Source organism: Camelus dromedarius, chromosome 16 (genome assembly GCF_036321535.1).
Source record: "Camelus dromedarius isolate mCamDro1 chromosome 16, mCamDro1.pat, whole genome shotgun sequence".
NCBI classification, from domain to species: domain Eukaryota; kingdom Metazoa; phylum Chordata; class Mammalia; order Artiodactyla; family Camelidae; genus Camelus; species Camelus dromedarius.
In genome coordinates this window covers 17,418,399-17,444,045 of record NC_087451.1, presented here as the reverse complement: position 1 = coordinate 17,444,045, position 25,647 = coordinate 17,418,399, and the positions used below count along the sequence as shown (strand labels likewise).

The window sequence follows — 25,647 nt, the reverse complement described above, 5'->3', positions numbered from 1 at the left end:
AGATGAGGGTAGGGGCGCCTAGGATCCGGCTGGATATACCTGCCGGGGAGAGGTGCAGGCTGAGGAGAGGCAGTGAGGTGTGCTGGTGAGGCACATGGACCCTGGTCCCAGACTGACAGAGTTTGAATCCTTGGCCCTGCCACATACTAATTGGGGGAAATTGGGACCCAACCAAACCCATTACAGCTCCGTTTCCTCATCCAGTTCTAGGCTGCAAAGAGGGTCTTGTGAGCTCCTCGTATAAAGTGCTTGGAAAGCCAGTACTTGGTGCACAGTGAGTGCCTCTTGCATATTAACTGTCCTCATCCCATGGTGAGATTACCCAGGGATGAAGAGGGCGGAGGACAGAGCTTCAAGGAGCCCATCGGTCGAAAACGAGAGTAGGGTTGTAGGGGGTGGAGGCGGGGTCAGAGAGAGTTCCAGGTGAGGACAGCAGCTAGAAAACCAGGAAACCGGGCGGGGAGAGACCAGCGCTGCTTTGAAGTCACGTAAAAGGGGGGGGGGGGCTTCTACAAGGAGGATTTCTGAGCTTATTTGGATGCTAACGGTTGGGAGGCATTCACGCGGACAGAGGGAAGGGTCAGGGGGTCAGGGGGGTGGGGCTTAACTGGAGGAGAAGGGGAGGGGTACTTCGGTCTGTCCCCACTTCCAGGATGGCTTTTCCTGGGGTCAGTGTAGGTGGCGAGTTTGAGAAAAGCAGAGGGGAAGTGCCTTGTCTCAGGAAGGGTCACGAGGGAAATTTGAAACAAAACCTCCACGGAAACCCAGGGCTCTGAGCTTCCAGCCCGTGTTCTCTTGGACAAAACTACTGAGACCGGGTAACTCTAGCTCAATGGTAGAGCGCATGCCCAATATGCACATTCTGGGTTCAAGCCCCAGTACCTCCACGAAAAACAAAAACAAAAACGTAGGAGCCCGGGACCCCGCCTCCGCCCCGCCCAGTCAGACCAGCCTAAACCTTGGTAGTTAAGGAGGGGGCCCAGAGGCCCCGGGCCGAGCGTCGGGAGGTGGCTCTGGGGTAGGGCCGGCGCGGGCACGGACTCCGCAGGCAGCGCGGGCGGGCGGGCGGGACAGGCAGATACAAAGCGGCCTCAACGCGTGGCTCCCCGCCCTGCGGACATTCAGAGGGATGAATGGGGACGGCAGGGCCAATCCGAGAGCAGGATTCGCCGCCACGAGCCGAGGGGCCAATCGGATCCCTGGCACGGCAGCGGGACGGGGATGGAGCCAGTCAGCTGTGAGGACAGGGCCAGGGGGCGGATCCTCACGGAGTTTCAAATCGGCTAGGTGGACCAGGAGCAGCTGTGGTCAGCGTCTGGTCAGCGTTGGGCGCTGTTGGGTGAGTGCAAGCTGGGGAGCGGGGCGGCTCCAGTTCAGAAGACCGGGGACGGGGACGGGGTAGGGGGAGCCCTAGTTAGGACGGGAGGTTGGAGGGGTCTCTAGTTAGGACGGGAGGTGAGGGGTTTAGGGTTAGGACGGGAGGTTGGAGGCTCTAGTCAGGACCGGCACGGCATGTGGGGCCCTGGGTGTAGCCAGATGGAAATCGGAGTGTCTGGTCAGCCCACGGGAGCGCGCTGGGTCAGGGTGAGCGTGTGAAAGAGCCGCTGGTCCTGCCCCGGGCCAAGTGCTGAGGCTTGGCCACAGCCGGTTCTGACCTCCGCCCTCCCCGCCTGAGGCAGATAACGGAAATGAGGCTGGAATGAAAGAGCTGTTTTAGACACTTGCAGCAAGGGACGCTTGCTGACCGGCCTTGTTCAGCCTCTACCCTCTTCTGGGCCTCGCTGAATCCTCTTCTAGAAAGCATTGTCCTTCCTGTTCCCACAGTTGCCAAGTGCCCCACCCCAAGGGCCTCCATCCCATCTCCTCCCGGACCTCCGTCCCCTGCTGGTACCCAGGCTCTCTGTGGAGCCTGGGAATGGGATGAGGGGATGCTTTGCTGACCTTCCTTTTGATCTCCTCCCCAGGATCTGGTGGGCAGAACAGACTCTTGGCCAGGCAGATGGCTTCTCGGTGGCCGGGCGTGGGGGCCACCATACGTCGGAGATCGCTCCAGAACCAGGAGCAGCTGGAGGAGAGCAAGGCCCTGCAGCCTGCAGTCGGCCACCCCCAGACGTCCAGCGGGGCCCTGGGCTCCCTGTGCAGACAGTTCCAAAGGAGGCTGCCCCTGAGAACAGTCAGTCTCAACCTCGGGGCGGGCTCCTCCTGGAAACGCCTGGAAACCCCGGAGCCAGGGCAGCAGGGTCTCCAGGCAGCAGCTCGCTCAGCTAAGAACGCCTTGGGTGCCGTGTCCCAGGTAATGCTGACCATGCTCAGGTGTGGAGGGCTTCTTTGGTGCTGGATAATGACTGCCCCCAAGGAAACCCCAAGAATATAGACTCCCTGAAGACAGAGACTTTGATCTGTTTGCTGTATCCTCCACACTCCAAATAGTTCCTGGCACATAGCAGGTGCTCAACAAACAGCTGGATGTTATGGAGTGTTACACAGTGTTATGGAGGAAACAGAGCCTCACAAGATGAGAGAGAGCTCTATTGCAATAGGAAATCACAAGCAAGGGGCTAATGATCGGGGAACACCAAAAAGAAGCTTAGCCAGTGAGGCTTCCCGGAGGAGGTGATTCCATGGAATTCACCCAGGAAAGGGGACATATGAGGAGTGCACAAGTCAGGTGAAATAGTCCAGACCCCGGGTTGAGGGAGAGCAAGATGCTGAACAGAAACGGCAGGAACTTAGTCTGTGTATGACCAGAGGACAGGGCAAGGTGGAACATGAGAAAGGGTCCAAGCTGAATGTGTTTAGATGTTCCCAAGAGCCATTAGGAGCCCTGGGAGCCAGTGGGAAGAGTTTTCAACAGGGGGAGGAATTGGGTACAATTAGCAAATTAGAATCTGTTTTGGTTTTTTCTGATCTAATTCTCTTACTTTATTTTATTTTTTATTGAAGTATAGTCGGCTTACAATGTTGTGTTAATTTCTGGTGTACAGCATAGTGACTCAGTTATACATATATACATACAAATATATATACACATATTCTTTTTTATATTCTTTTTTATTATAGGCTATTACAAGATGGTGAATATAGTTCCCTGTGCTATGTAGTAGGACCCTGTTTGTCTTAGAACTTGGTGGGGGTTTTTTGTTGTTGAAGTACAGTCAGTTACAATTTGTCAATTTCTGGTGTATAGCATAATATTTCAGTCATACATGTAATACATATATTTGTTTTCATACTCTTTTTTTATTATACATTGCTACAGGATATTGAATATAGTTCCCTCTGCTATATGGAAGAAATTAATTTTTATCCATTTTATATATAGTAGTTAATATTTGCAAATCTCAAACTCCCAATTTATGCCTTCCCACTCCCTTTCCCCACCCATAACCATAAGTTTGTTTACTATGTCTGTGAGCCTGTTTCTGTTTTATAGATAAGTTCATTAGTGTCTTCTTTTTTCTTTTTTCTTTTTTAGATTCCACATATGAGTGATCTCATATGGTATTTTTCTTTCTCTTTCTGGCTTACTTCACTTAGAATGACAATCTCCAGATCTATCCATGTTGCTGCAAATAGCATTATTTTATTCTTTTTTATGGCTGAGTAGTATTCCACTGTATACATATACTACAGCTTCTTTATCCAGTCATCTGTCGATGGACATTTAGATTGCTTCCATGTCTTGGCTATCATATATAGTGCTGCTATGAACATTGGGCTGCATGTATATTTTTGAATTAGAGTTCCCTCTGAATATATGCCCAGGACTGGGATTGCTGGATCATATGGTAAGTCTTTAGTTTTTTAAGGAATCTCCGAACTGTTTTCCATAATGGCTCCACCAAACTATATTCCCACCAGCAGTGTAGGAGGGTTCTCTTTTCTCCATGCCCTCTCCTCTCCACCATTTATCTTGTGTGGACTTTTGAATGATGGCCATTCTTTACAGGTGTGAGATGATACCTCATTGAAGCTTTGATTTTCATTTCTCTGATAATTAGCAATATTGAGCACTTTTTCCTGTGCCTATTGGCCATTTGTATATCTTCATTGGAGAATTGCTTGGTTAGGTCTTCTGCCTGTTTTTTGATTGGGTTATTTGTTTTGTTTTGTTGTCATTAAGTTGTATGAGCTGTTTATATATTCTGGAAATTAAGCCTTTGTCAGTTGCATCATTTGCAAATATTTTCTCCCATTCTGTACATTGTCATTTTGTTTTGCTTATAGTTTCCTTTGCTGTGCAAAAGCTTGTAAGTTTAATTAGGTCCTATTTGTTTACTTTTGCTTTTATTTCTATTTCCTTGGTAGACTGCCTTAGGAGAACATTGCTAAGATTTATGTCAGAGAATGTTTTGTCTGTGTTTCCTTCTAGGAGGTTTATAGTGTCTTGTCTTATATTTATTTGAGTTTATTTTTGTGTATGCTATAAGAGAGTGTTCTAACTTCATTGATTTACATGCAGCTGTCCAGTTATCACAACACCACTTGTTGAAGAGACTGTCTTTTCTCCATTGTATATTCTTGCCTCTTATGTTGAAGATTAATTGACCATAGATCTGTGGGTTTATTTCTGGACTCTCTATTCTGTTCCATTGATCCATATGTCTGCTTTTGTGCCAGTACCATGCTGTTTTGATTACTGTAGCTCTGTAGTATTGTCTGAAGTCTGGGAGGGTTATTCCTCCAGCTTCATTCTTTTTCTTCAGTACTGCTTTGGCAATTCTGGGTCTTTGGGGATTCCATATAAATTTTAGGATTATTTGTTCTAGTTCTGTGAAAAATGTCGTAGATAATTTGGAAGGGATCGTATTAAATCTGTTGATTGCCTTGGGCAGTATGGCCATTTTAACAATATTAATTCTTCCAATCCAAGAGCATGGGATATCTTTCCATTTCTTTAAGTCATCTTTAATTTCCTTAGTCAGTGTTTTGTAGTTCTCTCTTTCACCTCCTTGGTCAGATTTATTCCTAAGTATTTTATTGTTTTGGATGTGATTTTAAAGGGGATTGTTTCTTTACTTTCTTTTTCTGCTATTTCATTTTTAGTATAAAGAAATGCAATTGATTTCTTATGTTAATCTTGTGTCCTGCTACCTTGCCAAATTCTTTGTCAGCTCTAGTAGTTTTTGTGTGAAGCTTTTATAGTTTTCTATATATAATATCATGTCATCTGCATATAGTGACAATTTTACCTCTTCTCTTTCGATTTGAATCCCTTTTATTTCTTCTCTAATTGCTATGGCTAGGACTTCCAAGATGATATTGAATAGAAGTGGTGAGAGTGGGCATCCTTGTCTTGTTCCATATTTTAGTGGGAAGGCTTTCAACTCTTCACCATTGAGTATTATGCTGGCTGTGGGTTTGTCATAAATAGCTTTTATTATGTTGAGATTTCTTCCTTCTATACCCACTTTGGTAAGAGTTTTATCATAAATGAGTGTTGAATTTTATTAAATGCTTTTTCTGCATCCATTGAGATGATCATGTGATTTTTATCCCTTCTTTTGTTGATATGGTGTACCTCATTGATTGATTTGTGTATGTTGAACCATCCTTGGGTCCCTGGGATCAATCCAACTTGATCATAGTGTATACTCTTCTTTATGTGCTGTTGGATTCTGTTTGCTAATATTTTGTTGAGGATTTTTTCTATGTTCATCAATCATATTGGCCTATAATTTTCTTTTTTTGGTAGTTTTTGTCTGGTTTTGGTACCAGGGTGATGGTGGCTTCATAGAAAGTGTTTAGGAGTATTCCTTCCTCTTCAATCTTTTAGAAGAGTTTTAGAAGAATTCGTATAACTTCTTCTTTGTATGTTTGGTAAAATTCCTCAGTGAATCCATCTGGTCCTGGACTTTTGTTTGCAGGAAGGTTTAATTGCTGATTCTATTTCACTTCTAGTGATCAGTCTGTTCAAATGATCTATTCTTGATTGAGTTTTGGTGGACTGTATGTTTCTAGAAACTTGTCCATTTCTTCTAGGTTGTCTAATTTGTTGCCATATAGTTGTTCATAGTATTCTCTTGTGGGGTTTTTTGTTTGTTTGTTTGTTTGTTTTTTGGTATTTCTGTAGTGTTGGTTGTAATTTCTCCATTTTCCTTTCTTATTTTATTTATTTGGGTCCTCTTCCTTTTCTTCTTGGTGAGCCTGGCTGGAGGTTTGTCAATTTTGTTTACTCTTTCAAAAAACCAGCTCTTGGTTTGATTGATTTTTTTTTCTGCTTTGTTGCTTTTTTTTTTTTTTAATCTCTCTTTTATTTCTTTCCTCCCTGATCTTTATTATTTCTTTCCTTCTCCTGACTTTGGGTTTTGTTTGTTCTTCTTTTTCTAATTCTTTTAGGTGGTAGGTTAGGTTGTTATTTGAAATTGTTCTTGGTTTTTGAGGAAAGCCTGTTTTGCTATGAACTTCCTTCTTAGGACTGCTTTTGCTGCACCCCATAGATTTTGTGTGGTTGTGTTTTCATTGTCATTTGTTTCAAAGTATTTTTTAATTTTTTCTTTGATTTCTTCATTGACCCATTGGTTTTTTAGTAGCATGTTGTTTAGTCTCCATGCAGTTGTTTTTATTTCATTTGTCTTTCTGTGGTTTCATGCCATTAGTGGTCAAAAAAGATGCTTGAAATAATTTCTATCCTCTTAAATTTGTTGAGACTTCTTTTGTGTCCACGTATGCGATCTATCCTAGAGAATGTTCCATGTGCACTTGAAAAGCATGTATATTCTGGTTTGAGGGGATGTAATGTCCTAAAAATATCAACTATGTCCAACTGTTCTATTGTGTCATTTAGTATCTGTGTTGTCTTATTGACTTTCTGTATGGAAAATCTGTCCAGTGATGTTAGTGGAATGTTAAAGTTTCCTACTATTATTGTGTTCCCATCAATTTCTCTCGTTATGTCTGTTACTATTTGTTTTGTACATTCAGGTGCTCCTATATTGGGTGCATATATGTTAACAAGTGTAATATCCTCTTCTTGTATTGCTGCTTTAATCGTTATGTAGTGTCCTTCTTTTTCTTTCTTTATGACCTTTGTTTTAAAGTCTATTTTGTCTGATATGAGTATTGTTACCCCCGCTTTCTTGTCATTTCCATTTGCATGAAATATCTTTTTCCACCCTCTCACTTTCAATCTATGTGTGTCCTTCACTCTAAAGTGGGTCTCTAGGCAGCATATTGTAGGCTCCTGTTTTATTGCCCAACCTGCCACCCTGTCTTTTGATTGGAGCTTTTATTTCATTGACATTTACAGTAATTATTGATAAATGTGTGTTTATTGCCATTTTGAACTTTGTTTTCCAGTTGATTTGGTATTTCTTCTTTGTTCCTTTCTTTTTCTTTTCATTTTTCTTTTTGTGGTTTGATAATTTTCTTTTGTATTAGCTTGGTTTCTTTGTGATTTTGTGACTCTATTGTATGTTTTGATTTGTGGTTACCCTGTTTTTCCAAGTATGTGAACCCATTACTGTATCTGTTGACTTTAGACTGGTAGTCATATAGGCTCAAACACATCCTAAGCAGAACAAAAAAAGAATTGTTTTTTTAAATCTACATTTTCTTGTTCCACTCTGCCACCTTTTATGATTTTGATGTCCTCTTTTACATCTTCATGTTTATTCTCTTGCAGCTGATTGTAGTTATTGCATTTCCAATTGTGGTTTTCTCTTTTCTGTAGCTTCCTGCTTCTTTTCTATTTAGTGTAGACCTTTCATTATTTCTTTTACAATAGGTTTAGTTTTTGCTTGTCTGTGAAATTCTTTATCTCTCCCTCTATACTAAAGGATAGTCTTAGTGGATAGAGTAGCCTAGGTTGCAGCTTCTTCTCATTCAGAACTTTGAATATATCTGGCCACTCCCTTCTGGCCAGCAGTGTTTGTGTAGAGAAATCAGCTGAAAGCCCTATGGGGGTTCCCTTGTAACTAAGTTTTTTTTTTCTCTTGCTGCCTTTATCTTTAACTTTGGCCATCTTAATTATAATATGTCTTGCTATAGGTCTGTTTGGGTTCTTCTTGTTTGGGACCCACTGTGCTTCCTGTACTTGGATATCTAGTTCCTTCTTTAGGTTTGGGAAGTTTTGAGTCATGATGTTTTCAAATTTCAATTTCAATTCCTTCCCTTTTCTCTTTCTTCTCCTTCTGGGACCCCTGTATGCATAGATTGGCATGCTTTATATTATCTGGTAAGTCCCTTATATTGCTTTCATTGGTTTTCCCTTGCTTTTTCTGTCTGCTGCTCTGATTCAGTGATTTCTCTTGTCCTGTCTTCTAAATCATTTATTCATTCCTCTGCATTATCTAGTCTGCTTTTGACTGCCTTTAGCTCTGCTCCTATCTCAGCCATTGAATTTTCTGATTTTAATAGCTCCTCTTTATAGTTTCTATTTCCTTTTTATAGTATTCTGCATTTGTATTCATAGTCTGTCATATTTCCTTCAGTGCTTTGATCACCACCTTTTTGAAGTCATGATCTAGTAGACTGTCAAGGTCTATTTCATTGTTTGTTATTTCAGGGGACTTCTGTGTTCTTTTAATTGGGAGTGGTTCCTCTGCTTCTTCATTTTACTTACACTTCTCAGACTCTGTGGATTTAGGAGTATCAGCTATCTACTGTGATCCTGAAGGGCTGTTGGGTTTTTTTCCCTCAAGTGTGAGCATTCCTGTGTAGACTGTGCACATCTAGTAATTTTGTCACAAGGGATGTTTTTAGTATAGAGGCCATGTCTTTCTTCCATGTGTGTTGACTCTTATTACTTTGATTGTGGTTGTGGCGATCAGAGTCTGCCCTGGTTGTTGAGCAGGGCCTTCTTTTTGTTCTGTGGTTGTCGCAGCTCTGACAGGGGCCAGGTCTGCTCCCCTGTTGCTGGAATAGAGGCTTCTAGACCCATTTCTGAGCTGCAGTGTGTGGTAGGCCGGGTTGGAGTGCTTCAGCTGGAAGAAGAACCGCCGAGCGTACCTCCCAGGAGATGTCCACCAGGAAGTGTCTTCTGGGGTGTTGTCTGTCATGTGTTACACGGGCTAACGAAGTACTCTTTGTTGATGCTGCCCTTGTCCCCACCTCAGCCACAGGAATATCAGCAACCTGCTCTGGTGTCCCCCAGGTTCTGCACCTGCACAGCCACCAGTGCAGACCTGCCAACGTCAAGCACTAGAACCCACCATGGCGAGTGTGCAGTCACACACCTGGATCCACTGCAGGGTCAGCACAGAGACTCCAGCCCCACGTCTGCGTTAACACCAAACCCACCCCCACTGTGCACCAGAACTCCGCTCATAGCTCATTCCTCTTAGAGGTGCAGGTCCACAAAGGCTTGAGCAGAGCAAATCTGCCCTCTCTGCCTGGGGCTATAATCAAATCTCAGTCTCACCTGTGAAGTTGGGTGAGCCCTTGGGTATGGATTCAGGATTCCACCCCTCCTCTGCCTGGGAGCTGCGCATCAGCGATAGTGATGGCCATGACTGAGCCCCGCCTCTCTTCTCACAAGGTCACGCCCATCAACAGTGGTGCTGAGCAATGCCCTCTGGGCCAGCAGAGACAACGGCTATGGCCCTCCCCGCCTGGAGCATCAGCAGTGTTGCTTTTTTTGGTGGGGGTAAAGGGGTCCCAGGATGTTCTGTTCTGCACACTCTCACAGCCACAGCCCACACCACACTCCAGCCCCCTAAGGGCTGCAGCCCCACCACCACCACCCCGCCCCGGCTCGTCACTGAGCTCCAGCAGCCAGTCCGGCCCACCCTTGCCATCTCGTGTCTCAGGCTAGGGATCTCAGGGACCGTCTGTGCTGGTTTCTCTCAGTTCTTTCTGCTAAGCGGCTGCTGCTTTCTCCCCCAAGCCTCAGAAGCTCTCTTTCTGTCCCTACTGACTTCCCTGCTGGAGAGGGGGCACCCCAGCGTGAGGGCACTTTTCCTCCTTTGCTGCTCCTTCCCCACGGGACAGGTCCTACACCAGTTTCCTTTTTCTTTTTTTCTCCTACTGATTTTTGTGAGGAATCTTCTTGTATTTCAAAGTAAGAGATACTCTGCCAAAGTTCAGGAGGTGTTCTGTGTGAATTGATGGGTCTGTAGATGTAATTTTCAGTGTATTTGTGGGAGAGGGTGAGCTATGTGTCCTTCTACTCCGCCATCTTGGCACTGGCCCCCTAGAACTTGATTTTTAGCTCCTTGATGGACAGGGGGTTAGAAGCAGATTTGCCCCTGAGGGGGCCTGGGGGGCTGGCCTTGCCAAGGAGTGAGCAGCTTTAAGAACTGCTCAGAAGGTAGATTCGAGAAGATTTGGTACAGATGTGCAGTGTGGGCAGGAAGATGCCACATGTGTTGGGTGTGACATGTCCTTGGGCCTTCCAAGTGGACATGTCTCCAAACCTGGAGCCAGAGGTGGGGGCTGGGGGTGTGACACCCAGGAAGGACCGAAGTTGTGAGAATGGACCGGCCTCCAAGGAGAGAACTGGGAGTGGGCGGGGCATCTCCTTGGTGTCTGAGTGGGAAGCTGTTTCTGGACACTTTGTGGAGAAGCCTCTGAGCCAAATATTAGTCCTTGAGAAGGATATCCATGCAACAGTAGAGGGTGGATTGGAGTGAGTGAGACCAGAGGCAGGGAGAGAAATTATTCCATGTATCCTGGGGGTAGGCCTGGTCTTCTCTGGGCCTCCCCTTTGAGTCTGGGTCAGTCTGTGTCCCAGAAGAGGGTGTGGACTTAGACCACAGTGGTTCTGCTGCTGACACAGCACTCACCCCCGGGGGCTGGGAGCTGGATCCCTACTGTGGACCCATTTCACAGGGACTCATGCGCACCCCTCGCCTGGAGCTGCCTGGACTTGTAGGACAGCTGGTGGGCCGGGGGGTTGGAGCTATGCCTCCGGGCTCTGGGGTAGCTCACCTGTGTACCTGTCACAGAGAATCCAGGAGTCCTGCCAGAGCGGCACCAAGTGGCTGGTGGAAACCCAGGTGAAAGCCAGAAGGAGGAAGAGAGGGGCACAGAAGGGCAGCAGCCCCCCAGCTCACAGCCTGAGCCAGCAGAGCAGCTGGCTGTCGGGAGCTGGCCCCGCCCGCTCAGCCCTGGACCCCGGGGAGTGGGAGCATCGCCACCTCTCTGCCCACGCGGGCCTGCGGGCCCACCCAAGGCGGCGGTCCAGGAGGGAGGCTGCCTTCCGGAGCCCCTACTCCTCGGCAGAGCCCCTCTGCTCCCCCAGGTAAATGGACTAGCACCTTGCCCACCCCCAAAACACTAACCGGGCCCTGGGGCTCCATGGAGCCAGGAAAATCCCAAGCCGAGTCACACCCGTGCTCTGGCCCAGCTGTGCCCCGCTAGGTTCTTCAGGGCCTTGGTTTCCCCATCTGTCAAAGGAAGAGGTGAGCTTAGCTTAGCTCTAAGAGTATCACACTCACCCAAGCTCCTGGTGAACCCGGAAGTCAGTTTTGAAGCCATCTGGAGGCCTGAGGCTCAGTTTTCAAGTGGAGAAAGCAGTGCTCAGCTCTGCAAGGTCACCCATCCTTGACCTTGGCCTGGTGGGCCTTGATCCAGCTGTTCTCTGCCAGCTGCTCCAAGCTGCTCTGATGTCACCTTCCGGAGTGGGGGTCTGGGGTGACATGTTCCCAGCACCTGCCAGTCCTCACCTGGGCCCACACAGCAGGCCCCAGTGCTGGGTGGGTTAGGGTTCCAACAGTGACTGTGCATGCGGCTTTTCCTTCCATTCAGCGAGTCTGACAGTGACCTGGAGCCTATAGGGGCAGGAATCCAGCGTCTCCAGAAGCTGTCCCAAGAGCTGGACGAAGTCATCGCAGCTGAAGAGAGGTGAGTTGGCCTGCCGTGCTTCAAAGCGACATGGCCGGGAGGGACCCCTGAGCCAGGCCACTTTTTTTTTTAAGGCAGGCCTCTGGTTCTGGCTCTGCCCCGCTGTGTGACCCTGCTCATGCCTCACCTTCTCTGAGCCTCTGTCACCTCATCTGCAACATGCATAGGTCTCCTCCTTGATGAAAACCTAGCTTGGGGTGGTGGTGAAGGCCACACCCTGGATGTGTGTGGCCCCCTGGGCCTTGGGCCCCCATATTTCTCCATCACCTGGAAGCTGACATTCGGCCAGGTACCTGGTTCCTGAAAGATCCGCCCTTCCTCCACCACTCCCCTTGGCGCCTCTCTGCCCTGCCCACCCATGGAATTGGGGAATGCAACATGACTGCCTCAAAATGCCTGGTCTGTCTGCTTAGGACCCCATCCCGGGGGCAGGGCCTGGGCTGGGAGCTGCCGTGACTGGAGGCCATTTGTACGTGCTTGTGATGGGCTCTGAGGTGGGGCCCTGTCCCCTCTGAATACCTGCCGAGGGGGCCACGTCCCCGCCACACCGCGAGGTCTGCTCTTGTCTGGCTCAGGCAGGGAGGGCCCCTCAGAGCCTGCCGCCCTCAACGGCGTCTTCCCTCCCACTTTCCTGCCTCTAGTGGCGACATGACTGTTTCTCTCATTCGTGACTGAGGACTGCGCCCTTCAGGTAATGCCTTCCTCCCAAGCATCTTCCTCCTCCTCCTCTTGCATCAGCACATAGGCATATTTGCAGGCATGTTAGAGAACTGAATCTTTTCTGGAAAAAACCCACAATGGGCCCAGCAGAGCAGGAAGGATGCAAGTCTCCTGACCTGTCAGGAGCTGGAGCCACTGACCTCACAAAGCCCATCACTAACAGAGCACCTGGGCCCCCAGGCAGCCATAGAGACCCCTTCCAGCTCCTCATTTTGAGGGGGAAGGCTACGGTGTCCCCAATTCCCTTGCCTTCCCCACCATGAGGGGCCCGGAGGGAGCACTGTCTTGCGGGAAGCAAGCCGTATCTGACCACCACGCCCTCACACCCAGGATCCGTGCCTCCCGCCAGTTCCTGAAGACCCAGGAGCCAGCAGTGTCCCTGGGCCGCTGCCAGCAAGGACCTGACTAACAAAAGCCCAGTGGAGGCTGCTCGGGGACCTCTGCTCCGACCACCGCTCGGCCTGCCAGTGATCACCTACCACAGCCTGCGAGTGACGCAGGGAGACCTCGGAGAGGTGGGGGAATCGCTTACTCTACTCCCTTTCTGGGCTTCGAAACTCATCCCTCACGCGAGCTTTATGGGCGCCTCGTTTGTAACATGCAGTACAGGCACCCGGGAGCATCTGACAGCTCGGAGCAATGTGCCCGGAAGTGGGGTCTGCAAGGAGTCAGCCCCGTGTCACCGATGCCGGGGCTCACGGAAACCCAGATTCCAGCTCTGGTTCTCGTACCAAAGCCCCAGAGGAGCTGGGCGAGATGACTATCCCCTAAAACCCTGGGTCCCAGGTACCTAGTTACATTCTCAGCACAGGGCACTGTGGGTGCACGGCCCCATCCAGTAGTTATTTCTGCCCTTTGTAAATTATTTAAGAAATCCACTTTGCCATTTTATTAGAAAGAAACCAGTTTATGACTTTCCTAGATACCATTGCTTTTTCATAATAAAGACCCTCTTTCTGCATTTGACATCTGTTGGTTGGCACTGCCACCCCGCTCGGGGCAAGAGGTCTGTGGTTTGGGGCCCAGCTTTGTCCCCCTCACCCCTCCCCACCCCGAGCATGCCTGCCCCCGGCTCAGGGAGAACACAAACAGGGAGGGTCTCTCCACTTCATTCAGAGCAAAGCACGTTTTAAAGGCAAATAAGGTTTTTATTTAAGTGACAACGTTTGAGAGTTAAAAACCAGCTCACATCAAAATCAAGACCAGTTGTAAAAATCTTTAACTCCATAATGCTGTGTTTGTCTTGTTAGAAACCTGATATTTTTACATTTTCTCCTCTAACGGATTTTGTACAAGGCAGCCATGAGAAAGATAATAAACCTTTTTCACCACAGAACCATCCACCACAAATAATACTGAGAGTTACACACTTAGGAACAGTCAGACAGACAGGACCAGACAGGCTGCCACCACCGAGAAAACAAATGGAAAAGGACAGCGGGGTCTGAGGGTGGGAGTCCTCGTGAGCGGGCCGCCCTCCTGTTCCACCCCTCCTTGGTGTCACCTGCTGAGGAGGCTAGGGTCACACTCTTGATTTTTTCTCCCAACCACCCTGCTGGTTTCTCAGCCAGGAGACAAGGACCCTGGCCAGGCCTCACTGCTTGGACTTAACCCTCCTTAGGATTTTTAAGAACGTTCCCCCAAGCCCTGGGGGGACAGAGGGAGGGGAGGGGAGGTGTCTTTTGGCTGAGCCATAGAGAATAGTTTTCCAGAGCACTTGGCACCCAAACCCCCGGGGATTTGGCAGGAAAGGTGGTTATTTAAGGCGCAGTCAAGCTGCGAGGCTCCGCAGGTAGGGCGCCCCTCCCGGGCGGGGCTGCACCTGGGCTGGGGGGACAGTGTCCCCGCAAAACCAGCGCCACCTCGGGACCCATTTTATGTGCAGGACATTTCCGGGGCATGGGCATGGGCTCCAAAGTGGTCAGAGTACTGTTTAAAAACCATGAGATCCAGCCTCCCCTCTTTCAGAGAGCCCCCCCAGTAATGTCAGCAATACTGGGGTTCACACAGGGTTGCTTTCTGTGGCCCAGCACCCAGACTGGAGGGCCGTTCATCCACATGCGTGAGTCTTACTTTTTTTTTTTTTTTTTTAAACGTATCTGTTGCGGAGCTTAAGAGAGGCATCAAGATCTTTAGAAAAATGCCACAAGGCCAGAAGAGGCGGCCCTGGCTACAGATGCACCCTGAACCCCAACAGGGCGAAGGTAGGGGAAGGCAGCAGGCAGGCGGGCCCTCCGTCGGGACAGCCACCAGATTGGGAAAAACAAACATGCCACGAGAGAAACAAGGAGCTTTGGTCAGGCAGGAAGATCTGTCTTCCAGCTCCTGCGGAGCAGACCCACGGGAGCTGGAAGGATTCTCTAGAAAACAGCCAGATTGAGGGCCACAGAACTACTCGGGGAGGGGCAGCAGCACCCCCTTCGGAGAACACCACAAGTTGGTTCTTTGTTTTTCTCCAACTTAACTGGACGGACAAAATCAAACAAACCACTAGCAGAGAAAGTGCATATTGGTTACAGAGTTGCTGTGAATGCAGACACAAGTTGTCTGAGTCTGATCTCTGTACAGAACCCCCAGGTAAACACACACACACACACACACACACACACAGTGTACAGAACCCCCAGGTACACACACACACACACACATACATACACACACAACCCAACCCAAGCTCCCAGGGCGTGGTGTTCACAATACCTCGCTGTACACCTTCAGCATCTCAGGAGCAAGTCATCAGAGCCCCAATCCAGAGCTCCAGAAGGGAAAGGGTGGAGGTTCTCCTGCTGGGGCCCACGTCCCAGCTCCAACCCCCACAACATCAGAACCCTGCTTCCCCGAGTCTCCACAGTCCCCAGGGTCCCCACATGCTCTCTTTCTCCTAACCTGCAGTTCTCAGAAAGGGCAGAGGGACTCTAACTGGGGGAGAAGCATCTCGTGTTAATTATTTCAGCATTCAAGAGTGATGCATCAGTGGTTTCTGCAAAAAGGAGCTGGAGTTTCAGAGAATCAGACTTAGTCAGCCCCAGGGTGTATTTTGGAAAGGAGGGGCAGGATTGGAGCTGAGGTGACGATGCTGTAAGAACTGGTGCCTAATGGAAAGCCAGGAGGAGGAAATGCTGAAGGAGGGATGGGCCCATTGTGAACTGCCAGGAGGCAGGACCAGAGAGGAAGCTGAGGGTGATCACCCCATCCCAACAGACTTGCCAGCAGCTCTGGGCCTGGGTGCAGATGCAGTGCCAGAAGTGGGGCAGAGAGCTGGCAGACAGGTGGCGTGGATGTGGCAGGAGCTGGCAGACTGCAGAAGACACAGTTCTAGTAGAGAGCAGGGGTGGGGGCGGGGAGCCCGGATCCCTCCAGCCCCAGCAGGGCACCGAGTTTGCCCGGTGATTCAAGGCAGCGGCGGCATCAGCCGCCCCGACCAGCAGCCGCCATCGGGAAGGACATTGGCCACATGGGAGCTGCAAGAGGTAGACACTGAGCAGAAGCGACACTGAGCTGACACAGGTGCCTGCTGTGTACACAGACGTCTGGGCCCTGGGGCAGCCCGGCCCCTGACACAGCCCTGACTGAAACAGCTGGACCAGCCTAGTGACAAGCCGCAGGGCCTCAGAAGCCGCTAGGCAGCCCCACACGCGGCGGCTGCGGGTCTGGGCCAGGGAATGGGGGGAGTGCAGGAGACCAATCCCCAGGCCAGGGGCTCAGCAGCAGGAAGGCCTGGGCAGAATCTGAGGGGCCCCCAGGAGAGCCAAGCCCTGCCAGCCCCAGGGGATGACCCAAGAGGAGGTGATGGGCACTAAACCAAGCTGAGTGGCAGGGGGGAAGGGAAGGGAAGAAAACAGTTTGAGCCAAAATTACATGAACCCCAGGAGCTCTGGGATCTCAGCTGTGTGCCTTCCAGGAGCCAAAGGGAGAAATCACTCTGAGCAGAGCAGGGGCAGGGTAGCCAGATCAGTGCCCTCTGGGGGGATGTCTGTCCCTGGGGCATCAGTGCAAAGCAAACCTTTCCGTGGAGCAGGGATCCCAGCAACCCTCATAGAAGGACTTCCTTTGAAGTTGTGGGGAGATCGTAGCTCCCTACTGGCCCCTCAAAGCCCCTCTCTCAGCCTGCATGGAGGGTATAGATCACTGGGCGCTCTGAGGGGCTCGTAGGCCTGAAAAGTCTCAGAGGGCAGAAATGCAGGACAGCCTAGGAATCAAAATCTCACACCCATCTCAGCTGGGGAGACCCTCCAACTACATAAGGAAGGCAGGGCCCAGAGAGGGCAAGCAACCAGCTCAAGGGCTCACAGCCAGCCCAGCAAAGCCAGAGCCCAGGGCCACAGCCTCACAGGGGAGGGCACCAGGCAGGACTCTAGGGAGAGGAATGACCGTCCTCAAGGGCCATAGGTGAAAGGTGAGGACAAGAAAGGGGGGGACAATGGACAGCTTCAGGAGGACAGACCGTCAGCACCAGACCCCGCCCCCCAAGGGCCATGGACAGACAGCTGACACAGGATGAGCCCAGGGACATCCTCTCACTCCCAGAAAGTGGCCACTTTGCCATAGGAGAGCCAGGCCCAAGATGGTGACCCAGGATGCCACAGGGAGGGTGGGCACAAATGCCACTCACCCCTCCAGCAGCCGGCCGAGATGCTGTACCTGTCAGCGGCTGCTGATCCCCGGACTGGGGGCTTCTGCCTTTAGGGCCTGCCTAGCTTCGCCTCGGCAGCTCAGAAAGATGGCCAAACACTCTAGCCCCGGCAGGCCTGCGCCCAGGATTACACAAACATCAGCCGCGACTGGGGCTTGTGTTGCAGGCGCGGGGGAGCAGCCGCAGCTGCACTGAGACTCCTGGATCTCACCCCCTCGCGGCCCAGGGAGCCCCCCCAAGGCCGGGCAGGGTCCCACCCCCCCAGCTGATCCGACACTGCTGGACAGACACGGGAGGGAAGGAGCAGGAAAAGACCTGTGTCTGCCGGGAGAAGGCAGCCCCTCCCGTCCCCGCAGGCAGCCCGGTGGGCGCCCCCACCCCTGCTCTGCGCACAGCCTAGCCCTCAGGGCACCGACTCGAACTTGGGGGGCCCGCGCGCCCAGCTGAGCGCGGGCAGGGGCCGCTCGTGGTCCTTGTCGGACTCGGGCTGACTCTGGGCCCGCTCGGGCTTGGGGTTGGCGGGCGGCTCGGGCTGCTGCACCGACATGGTCCGGCGCAGGTGGTTGCGCTTGCGCAGGAACTCGGGCTGCGCGTGGAGGCCGAAGCTGCCCTTCCGCAGCATCATGCGCGAGCTGGTCTTCTTGGGCCGGGAGCGGTGGCCGGCCTCCAGCGCGGCCAGGTGCGCGGCGTAGCCCTCGCTCAGGAACTGCGGGGAGGGCGGCCGCGAGGGTGGCGTCAGGCCCGGGGCTGGGCGGGCCCTGCTCCTGCCCCCACCCCACACCCCAGCATCGCCCTTTCCCTGGACCACCCCGCTTCTCCGGGAAAGGGCGCGCATGGACCGCTCCAGGCTCCCCAGCCGCTTTGGAAAACTGAGTGCTTCTATCTGTCCCTGTGGGTCACATCAGAGTCCTCTGGCTTCCTGATGAGGTGACGCTCCCATCCTGGTCACTTTCACTAAAATCCCCCAAAGCTAAGTCTCCCCGCCTCCTACAGCTGCTACCCCGTGGAACGTCATTATTTTCTGGCCCCCACAGCTGCCCTTCCTGCCAATCCCTCCCACTGGGGCCTCAAAACCTTGCTACTCAAAGTGTGCACCATGGACCAGCAACATCAGCAAAACCCAGACCCTTGACAGGCACTCTTGGGCCCCATCCCAGGCCTAGGGAATCCGAATCTGCATTTAAATAAGATCCCTGGGTGATGTGTGTGCAGATGGGAGTTTGAGAAGCCCTGCTCTCACAGTTCCCACTCTGAGGTCCCACCATCTCTGACCCACCACCTTCTTGTCATTCTCAGGCCCTCCCACTCTACATGGCCCAACAGGAGATCATCACGTTCCTTTCAGTCACCTCCTTCTTTATCCCAATAATGGCACCACCTACCTGGTTGCCCAGGCTGGAAACTGGGCCCCACCCTTGACTTTCCCTCTCTCATCCCACATGCTGTCTGATGGGTCTGTTACCAAATCCAATCCATCCTGCCTTAGAAATGACTCTCGGACCCTTGGCCTTCTCTGCCCTGCCACTGCTTCCCTCCTCTTCCTCTGATGCACCTTCCATCTGCAGCCTGAGGGATCTCCTTGAATCACAAATTCACTCCAGAGACAGAGTCCCAACTGGGCAAGATATACAGTCCATCCACAATGGACTGCTCCAGCCACCCCCTCCCCGCCCTGCTCTCCCACATCACACTCAGCCAAGCTGAGCCACATGCAGCCCCCAGAATATCCACGTGCTCTGCCACCCCCTGACCTGTGCTTTTGCTGCAGCATCTGTCACAAATGCTCCTCCAGCCTCAGGCCCTTCCTGGGTAATTCCTTCAAACTTCCAAAAACCAAACTCGTCCCTGAGTCCGGCTTAGCTGCTCCTCTGTAGGGTCTTATCATTCATTCCCTGTCATTAAGGCTCTTGCCACACTGCATTGTCCCTGGTTGCTAACCATTCCATCTCCCCCACTAGACGGGATGACAGGACATACAAGTCCACCAAGGAGCTCCCCTGCACTCAACTCAGTGCCTGGTCCAAAGCAGGTGCCCAGTAGTGTTTGTTGATTGAATGAGCAAATGAAGGAAAGAACAAATAAATGACTGAATGAACAAACAAGGAAATAAACCTTCTCCCCTCTCCCCATCTGCTGGTCCCACTCCCCCACCCTTCCAACCCCCAGCCCCACCACCACCCACCTGGCACTGGGTTTGGTACTTCTTGGTGGGCCGGCCCACAATGAAGATCTGGGAAGGTGGCAGGCCCAGCATGCTGTAGACAGAGATGTCCTTGGTGGAGCCATAGGCTGCGCTGATTTTGATGAAGCACTGAAACACAGGGCAGCTCATGGAGGGAGAGGGGCCCCAGTGCGTCCCCTACAAAGGATTCCCAGATGCCACCCCCACCCCAGAGCACTGCTAGGGGACCATTTACCTGCACAGATAGACTCCAAGTCATGAGTGCACCCTACATCAGGAACCAGTCCCCAGCAGTGGCTTCCCCTCCCGGCCCCTGCCCTGGGCTGCAGGCCCGATGCAGGCTCAGCGTGTCCATCACGACCACACCATTTGCCGCAGCCACGTGAGGAACATGACCACAGGTTACGAACAATGGGACGAAGTGCTCCTTTGTGGACCAGAAATTGAGTTCCAAGTTGACACAATCCAGAGCCAGGACTGGAGGCCAGTTCTGTCTGACCCCCAGCCCCGGGCCAACCACACAGTATCGGACTGTGGCCAGTCATCCAGCCGCCTGGTCCTGGCTGGTCCGGAAGTTTCATCCCAATTCAGGGAACTGCCCAAGCTCCTCCTTGCTCCAGTGTCACTTCCACATCCTCACTTTGAGCCCCCATCAGTGCCATCTTCTGCCCCCTACTTACCCTCCCTGCTGGGACGATGCTCCCAGGTCACAGCTTTCCTTCCTCCTAAGTCCCGCCATCGCTGGGATAAATTCTGACCGCGTGGATAACCCACCCACCACCTCTGCCTCTCAGCTTCTTGAAAGTCAGTGGCAGTCACCCCGAGGACTCAACCCAGAACTGCCCCCTGTGGCTCTGAATGTCCACAACCCCACTCTGCCCGCCTCTCCTTTCCAGCCTCCCATGCCAGTGGCTCTCCAGCCTCACCAGCGCCTGCATTCTCTGTACATCCCCTCCCGCCTCACCACCCCTACCCCATCCACCTGGTCTCCCTGTGGCAGCCCTGTGTCCTCCAGCCTCCACCTCGGATTCTCCACCCCCCCCCCCCATTCTCCTCTCACACCCACCTGGCCAAACCTCAGCCCTGGAGTTGCTGCACCATCCACCTTCTCCATTTCTACTTGCTGGCTACTGAGAGCTGCTGGGGAGACACAGAACGGGGCAGCTCTGGCCCTACACAGGTCATTCTCCTCCTCCCTGAAAAACTTTGCCCAATTTTTACCTCCCTCCCTGAGCCCCTGCCCAGACCTGTAGGGGAAGTTGCCCTGGATCTCAAACCAAAGAAAGGTTGCCCTCAGCCCACCACCCTCTCCTTGTCAGCTAGTTTATTCCCAACCAGCCTCTAGCTAGGAGGGAGGGGCAGGGTCTTTGTCCTGCCTTATCCCACCTCCTCATTCACCTACTCCAGCAACTTCAGTCCAGGGGGTCCACTCCCCACCGCGCCACCCCTCCAAGCTGAGACCCACCTGCCCCGCTCCTCACCCCACTGCTTCTGCCCCGTTGGCCCACGAGGTGTCCCTTCCCTCCACCCTGAGGTCATCAGGGTCCAGCCTTCATCCAGTGGGCAGCCCTCACTGCACCACGCACGCTCACAGGAAGGGCAATCCTTCCCTCCCTCTCGAAACCCTCTCCTCCCTGACACCCAGAAGCCTCTCTCCTGGCCTCCCCTCCCTCTGGCTCTTTCTGGTTCCTCTGCTGGCTCCTCTTCCTGCTCTCTGGGGGACCAGCGTTGCTCAGACCCCTCCCTTGAGCCACACACTGGGGCTGACGGGGCTCGTGTCCCTTGGCCACAGCTCATCTTCTTCCAGCCTGGTCCTCCTCTGTGGCCTCTCTCACTGCATTCATTCACTCAGTTCATTCTACCAGCATTTACTGAGTGCCTACGATATGCCATCATTGCCCCACATGGCAAAGATGTAATAGTGACAAAGCACACACAGACTCTGCCTCCACGGAGGGTCAGGATCAGGGTCAGATCACCTTGCCCCCTCCTGGCCACCCAGGATGGACATCTGAGAGCTACTTACTCCCTCCTCCCAATCATCACTGAGTCCTGACAGTTCTACCCTCTGACGCTCCTGCCTGTCTGTGCCTTTCTCTCCATTCTGTCCGAGACCACCACCTGGACTCTGATCCTTCTGTCTCTTGCTTGGGCAGTGGCCTCCCAACCGGCCTCCCTCCCCCTCGTATCTACCGCCAGTCTGTTCTCCACACAGCTGCCAGAAGGATCTTTCTACCACCCAAATCAGACACTGCCACTTCCCTGCTTTAAGCTCTTCCATGGCTCCCAGCTGCCCTCAGCAGAGAGTTCATGGTCTTGGCCCAGTTTTTAACATCTTCAAGGCCTGCCCAGGCCAGGCCCCTGATCACTTCTGGGACTTCATCTCCCACTCGGCCTGGGTCTGATCCCACACACACCCTCATCCTGAACACCTGCAGCTCTGAGAGCATCCCAGGTTCTTTTCTACCTCCGTGCCTTTGCACACGCTGTTTCTTTGGTCACCGGACAGACTCATGCTCGTGCTTCAAGACACAGCTTAAGAGTTACCACCTCCTAAAATCCTTCCACGACCTCTCTGGGCAAAGCTAGGTCCTTTCTCCTCTGTTTGCACAAAGGGCCTTTTCTAATCACCCACCAGTAAACTGTCAATTCCCCTATCTTTCTTCCTGGAGGTCAAGGATTGGCAGACTGTTTTTTGTGAAAGACCAGACAGTAAACATTTCAGGCTCCACACTCCATCGCAACTACCCCACTGTCCCGTTGTAGCTCACGAGTGGCTACAAACAACCCACAAGCCAGTGATCGTGGCTGTGTTCCAGTGATACTTTGCTTATGGACACGGAAATTTGAATTTCGTGTAATTTTCACATGTCGTAAAATATTCTTTTTTTGATTTTTTCCCCCAACCACGTAAAAGAATTAAAGCCACTCTTAGCTCACATCGCCGTAAAAAAAAACAGGCTGTGTGCCAGACTCAGCCCTGGGCCACAGCTTGTCAACATCAGCTCCAGACGCGCAGTTCTCACAGTTCTGTAAGCGTCAGAATCCCCTGACAGGCTTGTTAAAATGCAGATTGCTGAGCCCCCTCCCCAGAGCTGCCGATTCAGGAGATCTGAGCAGGGACCAGAGACTGCATTTCTAGTGAGCTCCCAGGGGATGCTGTGCCATGGTCCTGGGGGCACAAGGTGAAAACCACAGGTCTGGGATGTCCCAGGTTCTGTTTGCCTCTGTGCAGCCCCAACGCCGAGGATCGAGAGGGAGCAGAGCAGGCACGTAAGTCTCTGCTGGAGGAGTAACTAGGCGCAGACATGAAAGTTTAGGCTTTTGGGTCAGAAAACTAAAGATGAATGTCTGACTCTGAGATCCTGGGCACATCCCTCAGCCACACCTTTCTCACCGATGGGGATAAGAATGCCTACCTCACTGGGCCATACAAGGACCGATGAAATGCATGTGAATGTGCTTTGCAAACTAGGCATCCACCCGTCCCATCATCAAATTGAGGGAGGAGGGGAGGAGTGAGGAGGAGGGAAGCCCCACCCACAGCCGGCCACTCACCTCCTGCATGAGGTTGCGCAGGAAGATGGCCTTCTGCCGCAGTGGGTCATGCACCAGCCCGTCCGAGAAGAAGATCATGCCCTGTGGGAAGTTGTGCTGGGACAGCCACGACACCACCCGCTGCTTCTGCATGTCCGGCCGCCCCGTGATGTAGAGGATCATGTAGCCCAGGTCCTGCCAGTGCCTGGCGAGACGGCATTGCAAGGTCCAGCCCGGCCCCGGCCCCGGGAGGGCCACTGGCTGCCCAGCGGCTTGCCCTACCTGCTGCAGCCCCAAGAGGCCAGAGGAGTGCTAGGGGAAAGCAAGGAGAACCCCAAAATCCACAGTCCTGGTTGAGCCCCTCCAAGTCCTGGATATCTCCCCTGGATGATCGAGGGGCACCAACCACATGCCCACAACCAAACGGTCCCCACTGCAGCCCCCTCTGCTCAGGTCTCCTTCTCCGCGATGCAATGCCGCCATCAACACTCAAGTTTCTGGGGCCAGAGACAAGCCCCCTTGATTCTTCCCTTTCCCTCAGCCTCCCCTCCTTCTTCCTCCAATCAGTGAGACTGATTTCGGCAGGATATTTACTCCACCCTCTCACTTTAATTCCACTCTGCAGCCTTAGCTCGGGACCCATCACTCTCCCGGCCACTGCAGAAGCCTCCTGGAAGGCCCCTTTCCCTCCAGAGCCCCCAGTCCTATCCAGCCTGGGCCATGCAACAGGTTACTTAACCCCCAGGATTTCAGTTTCCCCATCTGCTCAGATAGTGTTAGAAGAAATGGAGGGAGAGGGAAGGAGGAACTGAAGTCTAGAAGGTGGCAGGGAGTTCCTCAAGGACCCTCAGTAAATTCCTCCTGGAGGTGAAGCCAGGACTTCCAGCTTCGGCCCAGAGACCAGTGGAATTCCTAGAGGAAACGAGAAAAACCCAGCCCATCTACCCCAGGGCGGCTAGCCCCTGCCCCCAGGCGACAGGTCCCCTGCAGGGGGGTAGCACTCACCGGACAACGTCCACTGCCCCTGGCCGGACCTTGGGGTCACTTCCCATGATGGAGACACTGGCTGCAAAGGAGCCATCGATGCTGAACACCACGCACTCCATGCCCCGGGGCAGCACCGTGAGGTAGCTCATCGCGCAGGTCTGGTCGCCCCTGAAAGGTGCCCACCTGAGATCAGCCATGCGCTCAGGGTCAAGTGTCAGCCTGGCGCCAAGGTCAGCCTGTGGCTGGGCTCGGAGCTCTGTCGGGGCCAGGAAGAGGGAGAATCAGGGCAGCATCTCCTGATGCCACAGCTGCGACCTCATCCATTTTCTTCTCTCCCTGCAGACAGGGACGGGGCCTGACAGATGGCACCCCAAGGACCCAACCTCTGGGCAGGCCTCTGGAAGGGCCAAGGAACTGAGTGAAGTTGCCACGAGAACGTCCCTTGGGTCTCACCTGACGACCATCTTCACGGGGTAGACGCCGACCCCCAGGCGCCGGGGCCGCGGCACACTGTACGTGATTCGGCCGCTGCTGTTGGTGATCTCCGTGTCCAGGTGAACCCAGCGCCCAGAGGACGGCTCTGCCATCACCAGGATGTCCACCTGCAGGCAGCAAGGGGGGCAGGGACTCGCTGAAGGCTGTGGGGCTGAAGGCCCAGCTTAGGGGCTGGGTGTGGGAGCTCTGCCAAGACCGCAGGGCTGGGGTCCTGCCTGGTGCTGTTTCCTGCCTCCTCCCATCCTCTCTCTGCTGCAGCCACGCCAGCTTCTTAGAGGCACCCAGTCCCTCACTCCTGCCTCGCCCTCCCGGACCTGTACAGCCAGGCCCTGGTGCAGTCCTCGCCCCACATGCTGTGTGGTACCCAGGCGGGGATGGCTCAGCCTCTGTACCTTCTCTCCAGTCAGAGCCACCATGTCAAGGGGCCCGTACATGAAGCGTCCCACCAGGACCTGGGGGCCGTCTTCCGCAGCAATCACATCGTTGGCCCTGTGGTTGGCAGTGACGTTCTGGAAGGACAGAAACCAACTTTGCCTCTGCAAGGGGGCACGACCTTGCTTTGTCCTTCTACCACCCTCAGCATCGGCTGGAGAGATGTGCACCTGCCAAATCTTGCCTTCCTTCCTGTCAACTCCCACGAGAGTTTCCGAGACATGTCCCATTCGAACCCATGAGGAAAACAGACCCTTAGACCCTAATGTCGTCTCCAAGGAGCACTGGGTTCCTGGAGACCAGCATTCTCTGCTCCTGAGCCTCCCCATGGCCCGGAGGTACCAGCCAGTCCTCCAAGCCTGGCATCCTTCCAGTTGCCCAGATTGGAAGCTGTGGGTCACCTTCAGTTCTTCCTTCCACATCCCAGCTCTCGTCCAGTAGCCGTTTACCATGTGTCTTTTCTTCGTGGGAGATTCAAACGTACAAGAACAGACTGAACAGTGTAGGAAGCCTCCTGCGGCCGGCATCAGCCACAGACATTCTGGTTCCGTTCTTCCCTGGCTGGATCCCCAGCCCCGTCCCCAAGCCATACCAGATTATCCTGGAGCAATCGTGGACATCACGTTATCTGTCTTAACTTTGCCAACACCCACGTCCTTCTTCACAATTCATTCTGCAACTCAAAGGCCTACATTGGCCCTGATCGCCCCCACTCCACTTCATCCCCTCCAAGAAGCCCTCTGTGGACTCCCTGAAGAGTCCTCTCAATTCCCACGGTATTTTAATTCAACTCAACAAACATTTGCAGGCACCTCGTCTGCACTGGTCCCTGAGGACACAGAGAAGAACCCGTCATGGACACTGACCTGGAGACAGG

At 52.5% G+C, this 25,647-nt stretch overlaps 2 protein-coding genes across 2 annotated transcripts in view; one reads left to right on the top strand and one right to left on the bottom strand.

The window, feature by feature from the left end:
- Positions 1-1,265: 1,265 nt before the first annotated feature.
- Positions 1,266-13,449, top strand: PIMREG (PICALM interacting mitotic regulator). Its single transcript, XM_010983934.3, has 6 exons — positions 1,266-1,339; positions 1,965-2,293; positions 10,887-11,182; positions 11,689-11,784; positions 12,426-12,475; positions 12,835-13,449. The coding sequence occupies exons 2-5, from the start codon at positions 2,000-2,002 to the stop codon at positions 12,457-12,459; spliced, it is 720 nt and encodes a 239-aa protein (XP_010982236.3). The 5' UTR covers positions 1,266-1,339; positions 1,965-1,999; the 3' UTR covers positions 12,460-12,475; positions 12,835-13,449.
- A 195-nt stretch (positions 13,450-13,644) lies between these two features.
- Positions 13,645-25,647, bottom strand: part of PITPNM3 (PITPNM family member 3) — an 82,011-nt gene continuing 70,008 nt past the window's right edge. The window contains exons 15-20 of the mRNA XM_031467884.2: positions 24,731-24,847; positions 24,297-24,445; positions 23,862-24,011; positions 22,878-23,061; positions 19,320-19,448; positions 13,645-17,843 (exon numbers count right to left, since the gene is read on the bottom strand). Coding sequence (XP_031323744.1) covers positions 17,541-17,843; positions 19,320-19,448; positions 22,878-23,061; positions 23,862-24,011; positions 24,297-24,445; positions 24,731-24,847 — 1,032 coding nt within the window. The 3' untranslated portion in view covers positions 13,645-17,540. The remainder of the gene's footprint in view (positions 17,844-19,319; positions 19,449-22,877; positions 23,062-23,861; positions 24,012-24,296; positions 24,446-24,730; positions 24,848-25,647) is intronic.

Coding starts and splice junctions, on each gene's coding strand:
- PIMREG (XM_010983934.3), top strand. CDS start 2,000: ATGGCTTCTCGGTGGCCGGGCGTGGGGGCCACCATACGTCGGAGATCG. Junction 2,294..10,886: donor CCTTGGGTGCCGTGTCCCAG/GTAATGCTGACC, acceptor TACCTGTCACAG/AGAATCCAGGAGTCCTGCCA. Junction 11,785..12,425: donor GTCATCGCAGCTGAAGAGAG/GTGAGTTGGCCT, acceptor TCCTGCCTCTAG/TGGCGACATGACTGTTTCTC.